Here is a 16,661-nt window from a genome sequence, read left to right as displayed (position 1 = left end):
TAACCATATGTCGTTTTCTTTGTGCAGAGGTTGTACGAACAAGACTAAGAGAGGAGGGAACAAAATACAGATCTTTCTTCCAGACACTATCTTTGCTTGTGCGAGAAGAAGGGTATGGATCTCTCTACCGAGGTTTAACTACACATTTGATCAGACAGATTCCAAACACAGCTATCATGATGTCAACCTATGAAGTGGTAGTCTACTTGCTCGATGGATAGCAATGTGGCAAGGCTTCCTAGAAGAAGGTGGAAGATTGAAAGACTGGAGTGGACCACTGAATGTCAATGCCAACGTGGTGGGAGAAAGGAAAGCTATAACAGGAACATGCAGCTGTGGACAAAACAGAAGGTTGATTGTGGGCAACTATGAATCATTTTGCTGCCTTATTGTGTGGTCTCTTGGCAGTGTGACAAATGGGAACTGCCCCTTAGAGAATGTCTTTATATCTCTAAATTCAAAATTGTTATTCTTTTCATCTGTTAATCTAGACAAGGCCATGTAGTCATCTTCAGAGACCTGATGGGTGAGGGAGGGGACGTGAAATATATTCTTGGACAGCCTTATTCATGTCTTAGTGATTGCTCTGAAGTACCTCCTTTTTGTTCTGTTTTACTGCACAGTAACCTGTTGGAAGAATGGGGAAGAGAGTACTTTGGTACCTCTCCATACCTGAAACTTCCATTCAGTTGCTGTACATATTCATGAAGAGACTGAGGTAGTAGTCAGCTTGTAAAGTTTTTCACATTGCTACCTCAAGACAGAATACAGCACAGGGACCCAGAACAGAGTTATTTCTTCGCTACAAAAGGTGATGCTTTGTTTTGTTTTGGGGTTTTCTTTGAAGTTTGAGCAGTGTTATAGGTTAGTGAGAGAGGATAAGATGATTGAACTCTTCAGATTATCAGTCTGTTAATATAAGTGGATTTCTAGTTCTGCCACATCATCCTTTTTCTTTCATGGAACTTTCCTTCCTTAAGTAAGAGACCCCTATGAAGTGTTCTCCTGTATCATCAGTTTTCCTTGCCAACCTGTCAGGTCACTCACACAGCTAAGGAAGAACTTGCTGAATGCTACTTCATAGCCTTTTTAAGGATTCTTAATGTGATGGGAATTCTCAGTTCTCAACTAGTCCAGCCTACCATTTATGAAGACAGGATTCACTCAGTTTCATGCTACCTAAGAACAACCTGTATTACCCTAAAATACCTGGCAAATCCTGACTTGGGTTACCAGTATCTATATGGGAGTACAGGGGGAGAACACATCACCATGGCTAAGGCAACCAGAAAGGAGAAAACAGTGGAAGTTGTGATAGATATTCTTAGTGCAGACAGTCTCTGTTCAGAATGATAGAGGAAATTGTAATTGAGGTTTTTTATAAGTGTTCCCCTTGATAATTGATCTATCACTTCTTCAGCTTGAGCCTGTGTACTGAACTGCAGCTGACAGTATAACATTGTCCTCCAAATTGTCTTGAATATTCAGGCATTGTTTTTGTTCTATAAGCCAATTGCAAAACAATATGCTGCATTCAGCAGTGAGGCTTAGCTAGTTTATTCTGTCATAATTTACAGGGTTTTCTAAAACCATACAGCTGGAGTGTCAAAATCAGAAGCTTAATGTTACAAGAACCTGTAGTTTTCCAATCAGGTGTCTTTTATCTGCACCTTGAGTACTTCTCAGTCTGCACCTTGAGTACTTCTCAGTCTGCACCTTGAGTACTTCTCAGTCTGCACCTTGAGTACTTCTCAGTCTGCACCTTGAGTACTTCTCAGTCTGCATCCATGATCCTTATGAAGATGATCACTATAAATTGAGGGCAATAGCTTTCTACATACAGATGCTGCTACACTGATGTGGACAGAACTGTGCTATCAACTCTTCCAGTGTGGTACTTAGTACATTTAAACTGTGCATTGTGTGCAATGGCTTTATTTTATGAATGACTCCTTATGCACTTTGTGGCCGCCTTATGGCTTATGACTTTTCTTCCTCTTACTGGTTATCTGTAGTCAAACTGTGTTCAAAATATGCGGTTTGGTTTTAAAGCATGTGGTTTGATTTCTGTGTAAGCTGTGCAGGATAGAACACTTCATGCTGTAGATCCATAGCATCTCTGTTGCAGTAGTTCTGTAGGCTGTATGTAAAAGCTTGAAGCTTACAGAACAATCAGTCTGGGTTTTTCTCATGTGCTTTCCTTTATTTTGGCCCTTGTTGTGTTCTCCACACAGTGTCAAAGTATTTGAGTATTTCATGTAATTCTCTGTACTAGTTGCTCATCCTTCTAAAAACTACCTATAGTTTGTACAGCAGCCTTGCAGTGGAGGCTTAGCTGTGTTGACCTCTGTCTCCTTACATTTTTAAAGACAGTGTAGTCTGTGATGTGACCAAAGGTGAACTTGATTGTTTTAAAGAAGTGAGGGGAGTGCTTAAATGTGTGTTCTAAAATGGGCTTTTTGTAGTGATCTCTCTAGGAAAAGTCTGGAGTATTCATGACTCAGACCTAAGTCTTGCTGTGATGCCATTGTTCAGATAACTAAGTGCAGGAATAACTACTTACTGTCATTTTTGTTCTGTAGAAAGTGGATTACTCTTCAGGCTATCCAGATTATTCAGTGATAGCCAAAATTTAAATTGGCAGAGACAATGTTCAGCTTTGGAGTTCATGAATACAATTAACACATGGATTAGCCTAGGCTTCCTGAGAGTTACTCTCCTCTGTTTATTGGGTAAGTTCTCTCTTGGTTACATGTTCATCTCCCATTATTTCACTGGGTACCATGTGTGTGCCTTGTCTGGGTGAGAACAGACCCCTTGGACTTGATAAATAGGAAATCTTAACGACTGAATATGGGACACAACAGCTAAAAATAGACAATCATCTTATTCCACTTTTTTAATGGGTGTTTAAGCAACGTTTTAAACTTCAGGGGTGATCTTTTTGGCTTGTTTTACATTACAGAATGTAACCCCAAAGTTTCTTGGGATTTTTTTGTTCTTTTTAAACTACCAGTGCATACAAAGTTACCTCTGAAATATTTTCCAAAGATCACTAAATTATTTACGTAGTTTTCTTTATATTTATTATAAAAACTGAAAGGGAATAAGAAGATGCCACATTTGATAATCTCAGACTACAGAACTGAAAGGAGTGCATTTTAAAACTTTCTTGTAACTTGGTCATCTCGATTTATATCTGAATGTAGTGTATTTGTCACACTTTTCTGTGCTAAAGGCAAAGGTCTTGGATGTCTGAAACTCAGTATCGATAATGAATTAATTTCCTCATATTTGCCTTGCCTAGACGAAACAAATGTTACTGCAAGCTGTTAATTTTCACTCGGCAACCAGCTAGATTTGGGAAACACTGAGACTGCAGTTTCCTGAACCAGTCAGAAGATGGCACTGGAGCATGCATTCATTAGAGGGCAAAGGGGCTCCTCTGCCAGGGCCTGGTTAGCTCGGTGTGTTGGAGTGCACTGCTTGTCATTGAGTGTCTGTGGTGTATTGGGGGAACACGGCAAGGTGGCCCGCGTTTGAAAAGCCATAAAAATACAGATTTCAGTGAATGCAGTCACACTTCTCAGCCCCTCTATTATCCATTCAGTCCCCGTAGAGCTGTGTGAAAACAGGTGAGTTGTGGTATGTTGCAGAGGGGTGAGACAGCCTTTAAACTGACTGATAGATCTGTTGTTTCTTTCTGAATTTCTGATCTGCTAGCCTATGTTGTTCTAAGTAGCTTTACACTAGGGATTTATGGAGTTTTTGGTTATTTTAATGGTAACTGAAACATCAACCTGTCCACTTGTATATTGACATTGCACCTGTCTAGTTGCCTGTTTACATAATGCACTGCACTCCATATATTTCCTTTCTGATTGAGGTGTGTGTTAATGACAGTTTCTGCTATTCTGTTTGTGTTCTTAGAATATTTGTAACATTCCTCAGACTGTAGCATTTTAAAAGAATGCTTGCAGAGACAAAAGATTGGCAAGCCTTTATAAACGTTGCTTCCTGTTTAAACTGTTTAAATTTGGGAAACAAGCTGAACACTGAAGTGTGCCTAGGTAAATGTACTTTTTTCAACTTTCTGTCTTCTAAGACTTGTTTATGTAAGTTTTCAGTTCTCCTATTTAAGAGAGTCTGCCTACCCTGCATATGTGAATATAATTATGCCCTCAGTCATAGCTAAACACTCACAAATGACAGTTTGAGAGTACTTCAATGCTCATGTGAGGTTTGCTATTATTCTTGCATACATGTAGATGGCTGTAAACTGTGCATTTACTCTGTATTTATATAGTTAACTTTTTTGTTTGGATTGCTTTAAACTTCAAAGCAAATTAAAATTATGTGGTTCTATTCAAATGTTGCCTTCTGTGCTAAACTGTACGCTGTTTTTAACATTTTAATTTTTCTACTATTGATATATATACTAGTGCCTGGACAGATGTGATTAAAAATGAGCAATTCCTTAGGAGAGCCCAGTGAATCATTTTATCTTGTGCCATTTTATAGTAGCTGAAAATAATGTTATCTGTACTGTACCTATGATATGTTATTTTTGGAGGAGTTCATGGATGACTTAAACTAGTTAGATATGATCTTGCAGCTGGATTTGAATACTGTTACTACGCAGAACTTGTGTTACTGTCTGTCAACTGAGACTCAGTAACTAGTGATCAGAAAACTTGTGTCCATTTAAAGTGTCAGTACAAACCACTGCTGACAAAAACGAAGGGCAGTAATGCCTTAAAATGTTCAGACTTAATTGCATGTGCAGTTGTAAGTAAGTCCTTGAATCTGAAGCATAATTAGATATTGTTTCTCTTGATAGTAGGCGTTTGATCTGAAGTCTATCCTCAGAACTTCCTCAGAAGTTGTTCTGCAAAGATATATGTAGGTTTTGTTTGGTGATTGTGTGCTGCGTGTTTTCCCCTCAGTGTGTGTTCTGGAACTGAATCCTTTGTAGCTTTTAACAGGGAGCCAGGCTTGATGTCTCTGATTTGACACTTTCAGCTATTTAGAACTATTTCAAAACTTCTATTAAACCTGCACATCTGTGATTAACTTTTTTCTTTTATTTCAGTAGGTATTCATGTGAATTGACCTACCTTGCTCTGCTTCTGAGATTTTCTAGCTTCCAGGTCAGCCAGGCTTAGAGGTGATCAGTCTCTGGAATCAGTACAGGCAACCAGCATGCTTATCCCTGCCATATCTGAAATTATGCCCTCTAACTGGCATAATTCTGTTTGATTGATCCTTCACTTTAACTCTCTGAAAGAGGCACATTGGCAGGTCAGAGCTCAGGTGAAGTGTTTGGGGATGGTTTGACATTTATGCATTATGACAGGTATGACTCCTTCTGCTGAAGGAGTTGTATTAAGCTTGCCCTGGACAGAAAGCATGTATATAAAATGAAGGTATATTTGAAGTCCTAACTGAGTTATGGCTTGGCATTAATGCAGTAGTGTACTCTGGCATAGATGCAACCTAAAAGCATGTAAGGTTTTGCCATGACCTTTTTCACAAAAGAAAGCCCTTGAATTTGATAATGCACTTAACACGAAAATAAGAAGGTACTTCCAAAGACAAATAACGCCTCATCTTCTGTGTGCTGTTGCCAACCACTGTGGTTTGTGCTGACTTGGAACATCATTATCTTCTTGCACAGCTTCTGTCAAAGGCAGGAAACGCCAGGGCAGGAATCTAGTTCTCATGAGCAAACTGATGCAAATGAAATGGTGTATTGAACTGTGGAAGATAATACTGGAGAGGAGGAGCTTTTGGTTTTGTAGATGGAATATGTCAAGGGATGCTCTTAAGACTGGTTTCACCAATGCAGAGATACTTGTTAATCTTCAACATTGTGTGAAGTTAGCTAAAAGCTTTCAAAGATGAGCTGCAGATGGTGAAACTTAGTGCTAATTCTACCCAAGGGAGTGTTTCCTCCCTTAACTGTGGCTGTTTAGATGTCAGTAGCTCTTCCTAATCCTGCTTCTGCAGCAGACACTTGGACTGGGACTGAGGATGTCAATGTTGAAATTGTCTGGAGCATCAACAAAACTCAAAGCAGTCTGTTCTGAGACTTGATTGGCCATCCAGAATTCTGAAAACAGGTATGCAGTGTGCAAATGTAGCAGAAAGTATTTTAAAGATTCCATTAATTTAGGACTGTTACTATATAATTAGAGACTAGATAATGTAGAACCAGTATTTAAATGGGGAAAACATTAAATGAGGAAACTACAGGCTCATGTGTCTGTAGTGAGCAGAGCTCTAAGTACATCCCTCTCTGCAAAGTATGTTATAGACATAAAAGCAAGTGGACGCTAAGCAAGAGTTGATGATGCTGATGTAAGCTGATGATTATTTGTGATCATAATTTTAGAAGAAGTGAATGCAGGAGATCACAGAATGTTGGGGCTCGGAAGAGACTTTGAAAGATCTAGTCCAACCCCCCAATGTGTACTACTTTTGTGGAACTGTGTGATGTGGAACCACAAAAGGAATCTCTAGATTATTCCATCTTGGGTAAGATCTTGGCTAAAGAGGAAGTGTATGGTAATGAGAACTGTTGGGTTGGTGAATACTGCAAGTACTTGATGACCTCTGAAGAAGACTTTTGCAAGAACTGGTCTTGCTATTATATTCAATATGTCTGTCAGTTGTTTTGGCAGAAAGACTTGGGCTACATTATTTGTGGATGATCAATTTGAAAGAATTTGTGGTACACTAAGTTTTGAATATGATTTAAAAAGAAAAAAATTGCTTTGACCAGCAAAGAAAGATTAAATAACAGTGCAGAATGCATATTCAGTCAGTTACAAAGTACTAATGCAAACTATTGCTGTAGGCAGAGAGTGTCACTTCCTCAGTTGGAAAGGAGAGAAGACTTCAGGTGTAGTCTGTTCACCAATGATCCCTGTCACTCACCTATTTAAAAAAAAAATTACAGTTCCAGGGTGCTAAAGGGATGTGTAAACAGCACTCTGTTTACAAATCTTGGGCTGACCTAACTTGGAGTACATGCACAGCTCTGGTTCATCTCAGCTATAAGAGGGAAGGTTATAAAAATGATCAGGGAAAGAAGTGTGTGTCTCTTGTCAGAGCAAAAACTGTAGTTTAACCTGATAGAATCTGAAAAGGGATGTTGTGGTTTTACATGAGAAAAAACCCCAGTAGTAGTACTATGGGTGAAAGCATTAAGTTAAAGACTTGCTGCCACAAAATGAAGAACTATTTTCTGGCTGTTATATCCAGCCTGAATGTAAGAAAGCTTTTAATGATTGATGCAGAACAGTCTCAAATAGTAGCGAGTGCAGGAAGGGAGATGGCACTTCAGAGTGCCTGAACAGCATGTGGAATGGATGCCATGATCTGCTGACCTGCAATAGCACAGACCTAAATGGTTGATCTATTTGTGTCTAATAAGGATTTCAATTTATGATGGAGTTAATTGTGTTGTACTTGTGGGGTACATGTGGCTTGTTTCAGGAGGGTTTACAGAAAAGATGAACTAGGGCTTGTCATACTCCCCCCTTCTCCCTTAGAACCAACCAATCCCAAGACCTTGTCTTTCCAACATCCCCCCCTCATACATCCATCTTTAAGCAGTTTATCACTTTAACTGAACAATATCATATATTTTGTGGCTGATCTGATTTTTTTCCTGGTCTTATGCCACATGTTGCTTTTCTGCAAGTGTTATGTTTTTGTCAGTGTCTGAGGAATGAAGCTCTTGTATGCTAAGATGATAGGAAGCTCTTTCCTAACATTGCATTGCTTTCTTATGGAGCATGTAAGGAGTCAAGGAGATTCCTGGTGTATATCTACTTTAGTTAACCTAAACTGGGACTGAAATCTGCCGGTTCTTATGCTACTATGAATAATTTTATTCTTGTTGGTTACCTTGTTCCTGCTATATCTAGTTGTATTGATTCCTGGTCCCTACTGCAGTTCCATTCAGTATGTTCCAAACTAATTGGTTAAACACAAATCACCTAACAATCTGTCCGCTTTTGCATTTCTCTTAATATTACTGAATACTCTTTTGACTTAGGAGAAAAGTTACCAGGAACATCCTTCTGGGCTGGTTCAACTTAGTGCATTCCTGTTGCATGCAGTTGTTTCCCTTTTGTTTCCCAGGGAAAGGATTTTGTAGATGTAAAAAGGATGGCGACCATGAACATGCAGTGTCCTCTTTAGAAACGGCCATCCCACTTCCGTGAGGTCCAGGAAGGCTCCTGGGAAATCATTCTGTGCTCACTCATGTTGGACTTTGGCTAAAGGTAAAGTGAGGGAGTGTTGCAGTAACAGGTACAGAAGGAAAATCCAGCACTTCCAAGGGGACATCTAATTTGGCCTGTATGCAGTCTGTATGTGTAGAGGGCAGGTTTCTGCATTAAGCAAGAATTTGGGAATATTGGCCGGGGGAATGAGGGTGCTGTAAAGATCTCAAGGGAACTTGGTGAGAAGCTGTCCTTTCCAAGTTAGAGGTTAAGAATTTCTCTGGAAAGCATCAAAATCTGGAAGTTACTTTGTATCTGAGTTAGAGAAAGAGGTAAGTAGTGTCTTTGCCATACCAAGAAGAAACATGTAAAAATAGACTGAAAGGAATGAGAAGGCAATGTGGTTTTATTTTTATTACTGTTTTCATGATCTGAGGATAGATATATAACAATATCTTTAAAATAATGGAAGAAGGGGCCTCCTTTGCCAGCAGTTCCTACCTAAGCACGTAAAGTTCTCAAAGTGCAGCTTTGTAGAGTTTTTATCCCAGCTTACCTGTGCCAGTTTTTTGTCCATTGAGAAGGTAATAGTATGAGTACTTTTCAGGGCCACATCTGGCTTTGTGTTGTCTAGCTCCTCAACATCTCCAGAAAAACGTCCAATAGAAATGGTTCTGCAGACTCAGATTGCACTCTTCTAAAGAGACGACCGGTTCTCATAGAACTGTTCAATATTCACTCAGGGTAGACTTTGGCTAAAATGAGTATTGGTGGGAGCCTTGTGGTTACATACTAAAGGCAGAGCGCACCTCTTGAGAGAAAATTCTCCCCAGTGTCTCTAGTTTATCCTTTGGGTAGAAGAAGGAAGTGAATTATTAACAGCTGAAAAATTAACAGCTCTGTTCTTACTAAGAAACTCCAGTAAGTGTGACTCTCTTACCAGAAGTGGGATGTTTTGCAAGGAATTCTGTGGGAAATCACAACGGATTTCCCTAAGCATTCCCTGCTTTTGGCCATATCCAGGAACAAGGCCCTCCGGGAAAGAAATTGAGGTTTCCTTCCTTATCCTCTGGAAATAACTAAGCCATGTATCTTATTGTTACTCCTTTCACTGTCCACAAATACTGTTTCCTACAGAAAAATCTAACTGATGGGTAAATAACTTTTTTCTTCTGATGCTAAAGGAACAAGCAGAATTTGTTTCTAAGCTGGTAAATTTTCATGATAGTTCTCAGGTGCTTTCATTCTGTCATTGCTTGAGGTATTTGTTTCTCTTCTGAAATGTAGCTATTGGTAAAAGTTTACAGAGTTCGTATTATCTTGCTCTGCCACTACAAATGTTTACTGGCCTTTGCAGCAATTGAATGACTTGCAAGTTGCTTTGGGGATCTCCAGCTGGATTTGTGCTGGGTATGTTTAAGGGCTTGGGAATATGGTTTGAATTACTTGAAACAAGAATGATCTTTTATCACTCACACATTCTCCTAAGAGACTAGTTGAGGGGAAAATGCTGAAAAATGACAGCCATCCAGCTATGCTTGTAGGGTGGTCCAATATTATTCCCAAATTCATTCAGGCAATAGACAAAAATGTAAAGTGCTTTTTTTGCAGAACTAAAAAAATCACAAAACAAGTATAAAAAATACTTAACTTCCCCATTAGAGAGAATATCTGCCCTAGTCCCTGACTGTTATAAACCAAGGGGATTATTGCCAAAACTTCATTACATGGATGTAAATGGGAGTATTACCTCTGGAGCAACAGCACCTTAGAGCTGTTAAAACCACACACACTGAAATGCCTTAACCACACAGGTGTGAAACAGCTTGAGCTTGCAGTTCCCCATAGCTCAGCTCAGCTAGAACTTCCCATCACCTTCTTTCCCAGGGTAAAAATTATTTCCTTATGGCGGGACAGGGACAGTGGAGTGGTCCTCAGACATGATGAGATTTCTGTGGGACAGCATTCCGATAATTCTCAGGATCTGAGCTTTTTACTTCTGCTGTCGTTAATCTTGCCCTTCCACTCCTCACTGAAAAGGTGTGCAGAATTAATTTGGGAGGGATGAGATTTTTGGAGATGACAAACATGAAAAACAACTGAAGAAAAGGTGTGAGGGTTTTGGCTTACTGGAAAAGACCAAAAGACATAACTACCTCCCCTTCCCAAATATCTCAAGACAAACAAGTATTGGAGAAACTTAGAGCTTTATTCCTTCCTAGCTGTGAAAAGTCACCTCTCATTATTCAAATGGAGAGTTGGCAACATGTGGTGGCAGTATCTGCCAAGCTTCCTGTTCCTTCCTGAACCTGAAATAATGTTGGGACTCAGTGCTGTAAATCCCTTGCTAAAGGAGGATACAGGCAAAGAGACAATATCTGGAAGAAACAGAGTTGCTATGGCTTTGATCTGCTTATTTGAGTCCCTGGGATGAATGAGGCTCTGAACTGAAATCTGTTTGGTGTTACATACAATATGCATCTTTCTCAATTGTATCCAGTCTTCTAGTTTGCATGTTCCAGGGAACGAGTAGAGGAACCTTCTTAATACCTGGCTTCTCCTCATCCTTGTGTCCAAATGCAACTGAATAAAGATGCAGCAATTCCTAGGCTTGTTCATGCACTCAGTGTTGCCCCTCTGTTCAAGCCAGATATAAAAGTAAGTTTGAGAAGGGGGTGGGTTTAAACTGTTGACAAGGAACAAAGGAACTGCCTGGCTCTCTTCCTCTTTGACTTTGCATCTATTTACTAGATGCTTACTTCCTTTTGTGTGGCTGTACAGTTTTTCTCTAAATTGCAGATTTCTGGTGTTAAAAGGGGTAATGGATGGAGAAGGCAAGATCTGACTAACTACATCTGTTTTTTTACAGGAAAACTAAAGTCAGCATTTCAAGAAAAGCTAACAGTAGCATCTACAAACGTCTTGAGCTGATAGACTAAACAGCATTCTTGTGACGGAGAAAGCCTGGTAGTCTCTGCTAAAGGCAGGGTAAGAGCAGAATGTCAGTCACCCTGAAAAAAATTAGGTGGGCTATATGCAAGAGAAGGCTGAACGATTTTTGTACTGAACCTGGCTAATTCACTTTCTTACATGAAATTAAGGCCAAGACAAAAGGAAAAAAATTGAGGTATTTGTCAGTGAAGCTTTGCATAAGGAAAAATGAACTATCTCTCAGCTCACTCCAGACAGGGAATAGCTTAAAGGAATGCTCTCAAAATGGCTTATTATCCGTAAGTAGGTTTAGGGATGAAGCTGTTTATTTGGACGTCAGAGCAAATTTGCACTGAAATAAAAATATTGCTGTATGCAGTAGGTGCTAGCATGTAGACCAGAGCCTTTTCACATGCAGTATGTCCATATAAGCTGTCTACTGGGGTGTTTGGATGAAGGCATCACTGAATAGACTGATTAACGTTGCAGGTTTCCTTGAGCTGTGGTGGATGATTGCGTTCAGGCTTCAGTGTGTACCAAACTTGCAGCATTTTGTTACCAGCTTGGTGATAGTGCAGCATAACATTGTGGTACAGCATTAAGTCCTCATGATACAGCATTTCTTTCCTGGAAGACTGCAAATGAGAAACTTTGCTTGCACTCTTCTCCCCATGTCTGAAGCTGCCTATATTAGGCCAAAATGATCAATTAAAGTGCAGCTTCTAATGGTTGATTAAAGAAGAATCCCTTATTCTTTCATTTTATAGCAAAACAAAGTTTGCTTAACTTTGTGTAATTTACATGCCTGGATTCCTTTGTACTCCATGGAACAAGAAGACAGAGGAGCCTCACCTTGCTATTCTGATACCCTTGGAAAGAGCTTGTTTCTCGAAGGAGCATGTCAGCCCGAAGTAACTTGGAATCTGGAGAGCTTCCTTTTAGCATAACCATTGAAGCTGAGATATTTCCAGGCTTTACAGACCAGAGAGAAGATAGTTATGCAAAAGCATGAGCCTTTGTAGTTGATGGATTTCAGATGGCTAAGTGCTGAGTGCCATAACCAAAGCTGAAACTTTACTGACAAACACCTTTGTGGAAAGTCTTACGTACTCTACAAGTTGCTGCTATCAGCACATCATTCAGCTCGAGCAGAAAGCACCACAACAGTGTAGTTGTGCAAAAGCAGAGATACCTCCCTATGATGCAACACATTTAAAACCTACAATTAACCCTTCTTCTACTTAATCTTAAAATTTGGGGTTTGAAGAGGACCTATCTGGACATAGGATGCTGTAGAGTGTAAGACCTGGGTGTATAAAGTGAGACTGAAGTGCTTATGTTTGCCAAAGACCCCTTGCTGCTTTGTCTTGAAGGTAGATGAACTGCAGAAATCCCCAGCCATTTTATGTTGCCAAACATCTGGAAGTTATTCTCTGCTTATATCCATAAATGCCTCAGTGGGACAGGAACATGCAGCTCAGCCCTAAGCTCAACTGAGATCCTGAAATTTAGCATTTTTTCAGGTCCCTTAAGGAGCTTGACCTGGAGCTAGGTATGAAATAAAATGCAAGGGATGACTGCTGCTTTCCTCTTAGATATCGCTGCTGTCATTGTGCTTGAGTGCGGGTTTTTTGCTTTACAAAAATAAAATAAAGGTAAGAGTGCTGAGGGAAGGCTGGGGAGACCAAGATTCAAATTCCTTCATTGTCTAGAAGACTGTTGCCATTCAAAAGCATGTGACCGGTTATTCCTGGTTGAGGAACCTTTCCCACTTTTTCCAGCATGTCTCACAGCTGTAAAGAATTTGGGAAACTTGGAGAAAAGAAAAGAGACAGGTGTTGTGCTGGCTGATTCTGGCCTTTTTTTCTGAAATCACTGGCAAAAATGGAGAATTAACAAAATCATGGCTTTGCTCCAAAAGAGTGATTTGTCTTTTGCCGTGAAGTTTATTTTCCTTCTTATGCACACTTTGATTTCCTTCTCCAAAGACTTCTTTGTTTTCTGCACGGCAACTCCACTTAAGCACTGGAAGTTGAGACTGTCTCTCCCGAGACAGATGAGATTGAAGTGCATTTGGATTTCCTCTAGTGAAGGAGAGACTGGCTTGCTGTGCCACTTCCCATGGCAGAAAGCAGTCTGCCTTGCTTGGGGTTCTTTGAAAGAAACTGCATCCAATCTCACAGGTGAGTTCTTGGCTGTTGTCTTGACTGGACGAATAGTGCTCTCTGTATCAATGGTCTCCTAGGACTGAGAGGTTAATGTCTTGCCTTAGTATTTGCTCTTCCTTTTGCTCTGTACAGATATATGTGAATATTCAGAATTTTGGTGCCTTTAGTTTACATTTGGATTTTGAGATCTTACACTGTCCATACCTGTATGCTGACTACACAGGCCCTCAGGAACTTCACTCTGAATTCATGGTCCTTTCTCTGGACAGGAAGCCAGCAAAGCAGCAAACTAACTGGCTTGACATGAGTAGTTTGTCCTTCTATTAGCTTTGGTCAACAGTAATGTTCTGTCAACCAGAGTTTAAAATCTTGATACTACTACATTTTGTCTGGTTCCTTATGTTGTGGTCTTAACTACTTTTGCAGATATAGGATGTGATAAACTTCCATTGGTGTATGTGAAAATACCAACTAAAGGGGACTCCCCATAGAGAAAATACCATACTACAGTAGGAAAACACCAGCACCTGGTTCAGCTCCATTCTGCTGGAGTGCCCTGTCAGTGTGTACTGAGATAGTGCTGAAGTGCTTAAAGCTAGTACACAAAAGAAGGAAACAAGTAGGGGCAGGGTGGGTATGTAGGAATGCCATACCTTATGCAAACCTTCAATTACCCTCTTCCTGGCATTATTAATTGATTTTGTAGGTGGAAACTGCTGCAGCATGCAGGGGTACAGCTGCGTCTGTCAGCCACTGTAAAGAAATAACTACTTGCTATCCCTGTATCTGAAAGCCCCAGGCTGCCACTGGTCAAAAAAAACATTAAGACATTGCTATAGTTCAGGGACACAGTCTAATAGTTAACACTTTCAGATGAGCGCAAATCAAATTAAAACAAAAAAAAATCCAACCCACTGAGGTATTTTGCAACCCATGAGGGCCTTACTGAGGAGGCCTGCTGGAGAGAATGTTTGTGGTTCAGCTCCATATAATTTTTTTTCCTGTTCTTTTTCTACAAAAAAGACTGAGATGACCATAATGTGAGATGATTTAAAAACTAAGTCAACCAGAGCCTCTTGAATTGTGTGGAGGGAATTTGGATTATGAATATTACTATCCTAACATTAAGGTGTGTTAGTCAGGGATCGGGACATCTTTGTGTAAGCTACAGATGCACACCTTTTGAGAGGAATGTCAGTTGCCTTATAAGATGGCCCAAATTAATGCAGAATATTTTAGATTACTACTAATAGATGCAAATTAATTTTCTGCAAACTGAGTCAGGTAAACAGTGTAGTCAAAATAATTCTTTGTTCCTCTTGGTTTAGTTTTCAAAGGTTTGGGAGTCTTAGTGGGAAGAAAAGTGTTTCCACCTGTAACATCTGATTTTATTTTAACAGAGCTGTTATTTTGCCTGTTAATTTGAAATGTTAGAGTGGTTCATCATGAAAAAGCAGCATAACTCCAGGAGATGTAGAGGGACTAGTGAAAAGATGCCTGGTTTTATAAATGGTCATTCTGAACTTTTGACACTGAAAGCGGGGGCTTGTCCTTGACCTTGGCATTTCTGGTCCCTGGACTGATCGTGACTGAGAATATTGAAAACAGAGCTATAGAAAACCACCAATTTTCACTTAATATGAAAACTGATAGTTTTGTAAGTATGTGAAAATTTGATCCGGTGTACAGTTTGCTATTTCTGCCAGCCAACACTCCTATTCTTGGTGTAAATGACTGAACTTTTCCCTCTGGGCAAAATGGTGAATTTGTTCAGGCACAAATATGTCTTTTCATGATGAAATTTTATCCCACTTCTATCAAAAGCAGCTTTTTATACAGAAACATGGTTTTCCCACTGTTTTTCTAGTCATAAGAATTTCTGTGCAGAAACAGTGGTGTGGTCTTGTGGGAATTGCATACCAGCTAAAGCAATTCCAGTCATTGTTCTCTAAGCAGTATTTCCACCCCTCCATGCACCCCCACTTAAACTTTTCCAGGTTAGTAGGAAGTCAGTAAGATGGAATTAATGGAGGTGAAATTACATGAATGCCTAAAAGAATAATTTACTCTGATTATTTCCTTGTTTACAGGCAATCAAACGTCTGCTAATATGAATATAAGGTGTATATAACAGGATGAGAAGCCCAAGACTGTCTAAGAAAGCACTTCAGAGGTGAAGGACAATGGTAATATCCTTAGTCAAAACTGTACACAGCACGGATAGGGTCACCAAGCACTAAATCATGAACATGTCATAACGCAAGTACCACAAATTCACTTTCATAAATAACATTTTTCCTGTCCCACAGAACCAAAAGATGTCTGAGCTTTCTTGTGTTTTCCCTCAGTCTGTGAAATATTATGGGAATTACTTCTTATTTAGGGTGACTGAGTGCGAAGAGATGTATATATAAATCAGGAAGTTCAAGTTCTTAGGGTTGGATTTTAACTTTTTATTAAGCTTTTTATGATGGAGGGTTCCTCCCATATTTGTAGTTTTTGATTGCTAATAAGGTTGACATAATCAAAAAAGCTCAACGCACACTACCTAAGGAGGGGAAAAAAAGGCATTGGAGGCATTTGACACTAAACTGCAAGTTTTAGAAATAAATCAAATGAACTATCAATTCCCTGCTGAATGAATTTGCAGAGCTGTCTGAAATGTCCCTGCTCTGTTCCTCAGAGTTGAGGGCATAAGACTCTAGAAAGAGATTAAGTTGTTTAATTATTCATTATGCAAGCATGATTCAGACTGGCAGCTCTAACAAAAAGGCAACAAAGCCAAGACCCAGGTCTCAGTGGAGCTGAGATATCACCATAGTATGGTGTTACACATTGGATTGATTAGCTTGGATAGAGCTCAAATACATCAGTGTGTAAAGATGGTAACACTTCTCTTTACATGACTGATAAACATTTGGAAGTGGATGTAGATGGATATAAATGTATATAAACATTTCAGAAATGGGACCTTAATGTGTAGGTGTATTACTACCAAGAGACTGTGATTTGCAGGCCTTTTATGGTTTAAAAGTGCCCTGGGAATGGTGACAGCAGACTACCTAGTAAAAGCTTAGAAAAGAACATTGAAAAGGTAAATAATGTCCAGAGATACCCTTGCCCAGCTTTCCATAAGGGGCTTGTCACTGTTAGCCTGGTATAAACCTGCATTATTACTGTTTTCTGTGACTTTTGTGGAAGGGCTGAGTAGCAGCCATGGCACTCTGCAGGTACATAACAAGAAATTAGTCCCCACTTGCTTAGCAATAGTCTATGTTTAGCTGGTACCTGGGGCTAAACTATAGCAGTTGCTCTATCACCTGACATC

The 16,661-nt window shown here is 39.7% G+C and overlaps 1 protein-coding gene across 1 annotated transcript in view; it reads left to right on the top strand.

The window, feature by feature from the left end:
- SLC25A36 (solute carrier family 25 member 36) overlaps window positions 1–4,371 on the top strand; it is a 33,105-nt gene extending 28,734 nt beyond the window's left edge. The window contains exon 8 of the mRNA XM_086468586.1: window positions 28–4,371. Coding sequence (XP_086324712.1) covers window positions 28–221 — 194 coding nt within the window. The 3' untranslated portion in view covers window positions 222–4,371. The remainder of the gene's footprint in view (window positions 1–27) is intronic.
- The last annotated feature ends 12,290 nt before the right edge of the window (window positions 4,372–16,661 follow it).

The sequence above is a fragment of the Leptosomus discolor genome, chromosome 7 (genome assembly GCF_034619465.1).
Source record: "Leptosomus discolor isolate bLepDis1 chromosome 7, bLepDis1.hap2, whole genome shotgun sequence".
Taxonomy (NCBI): Eukaryota; Metazoa; Chordata; class Aves; order Leptosomiformes; family Leptosomidae; genus Leptosomus; species Leptosomus discolor.
Note: the sequence above shows the minus strand (reverse complement) of the source record. Positions and strands in the feature narration are given on the sequence as shown.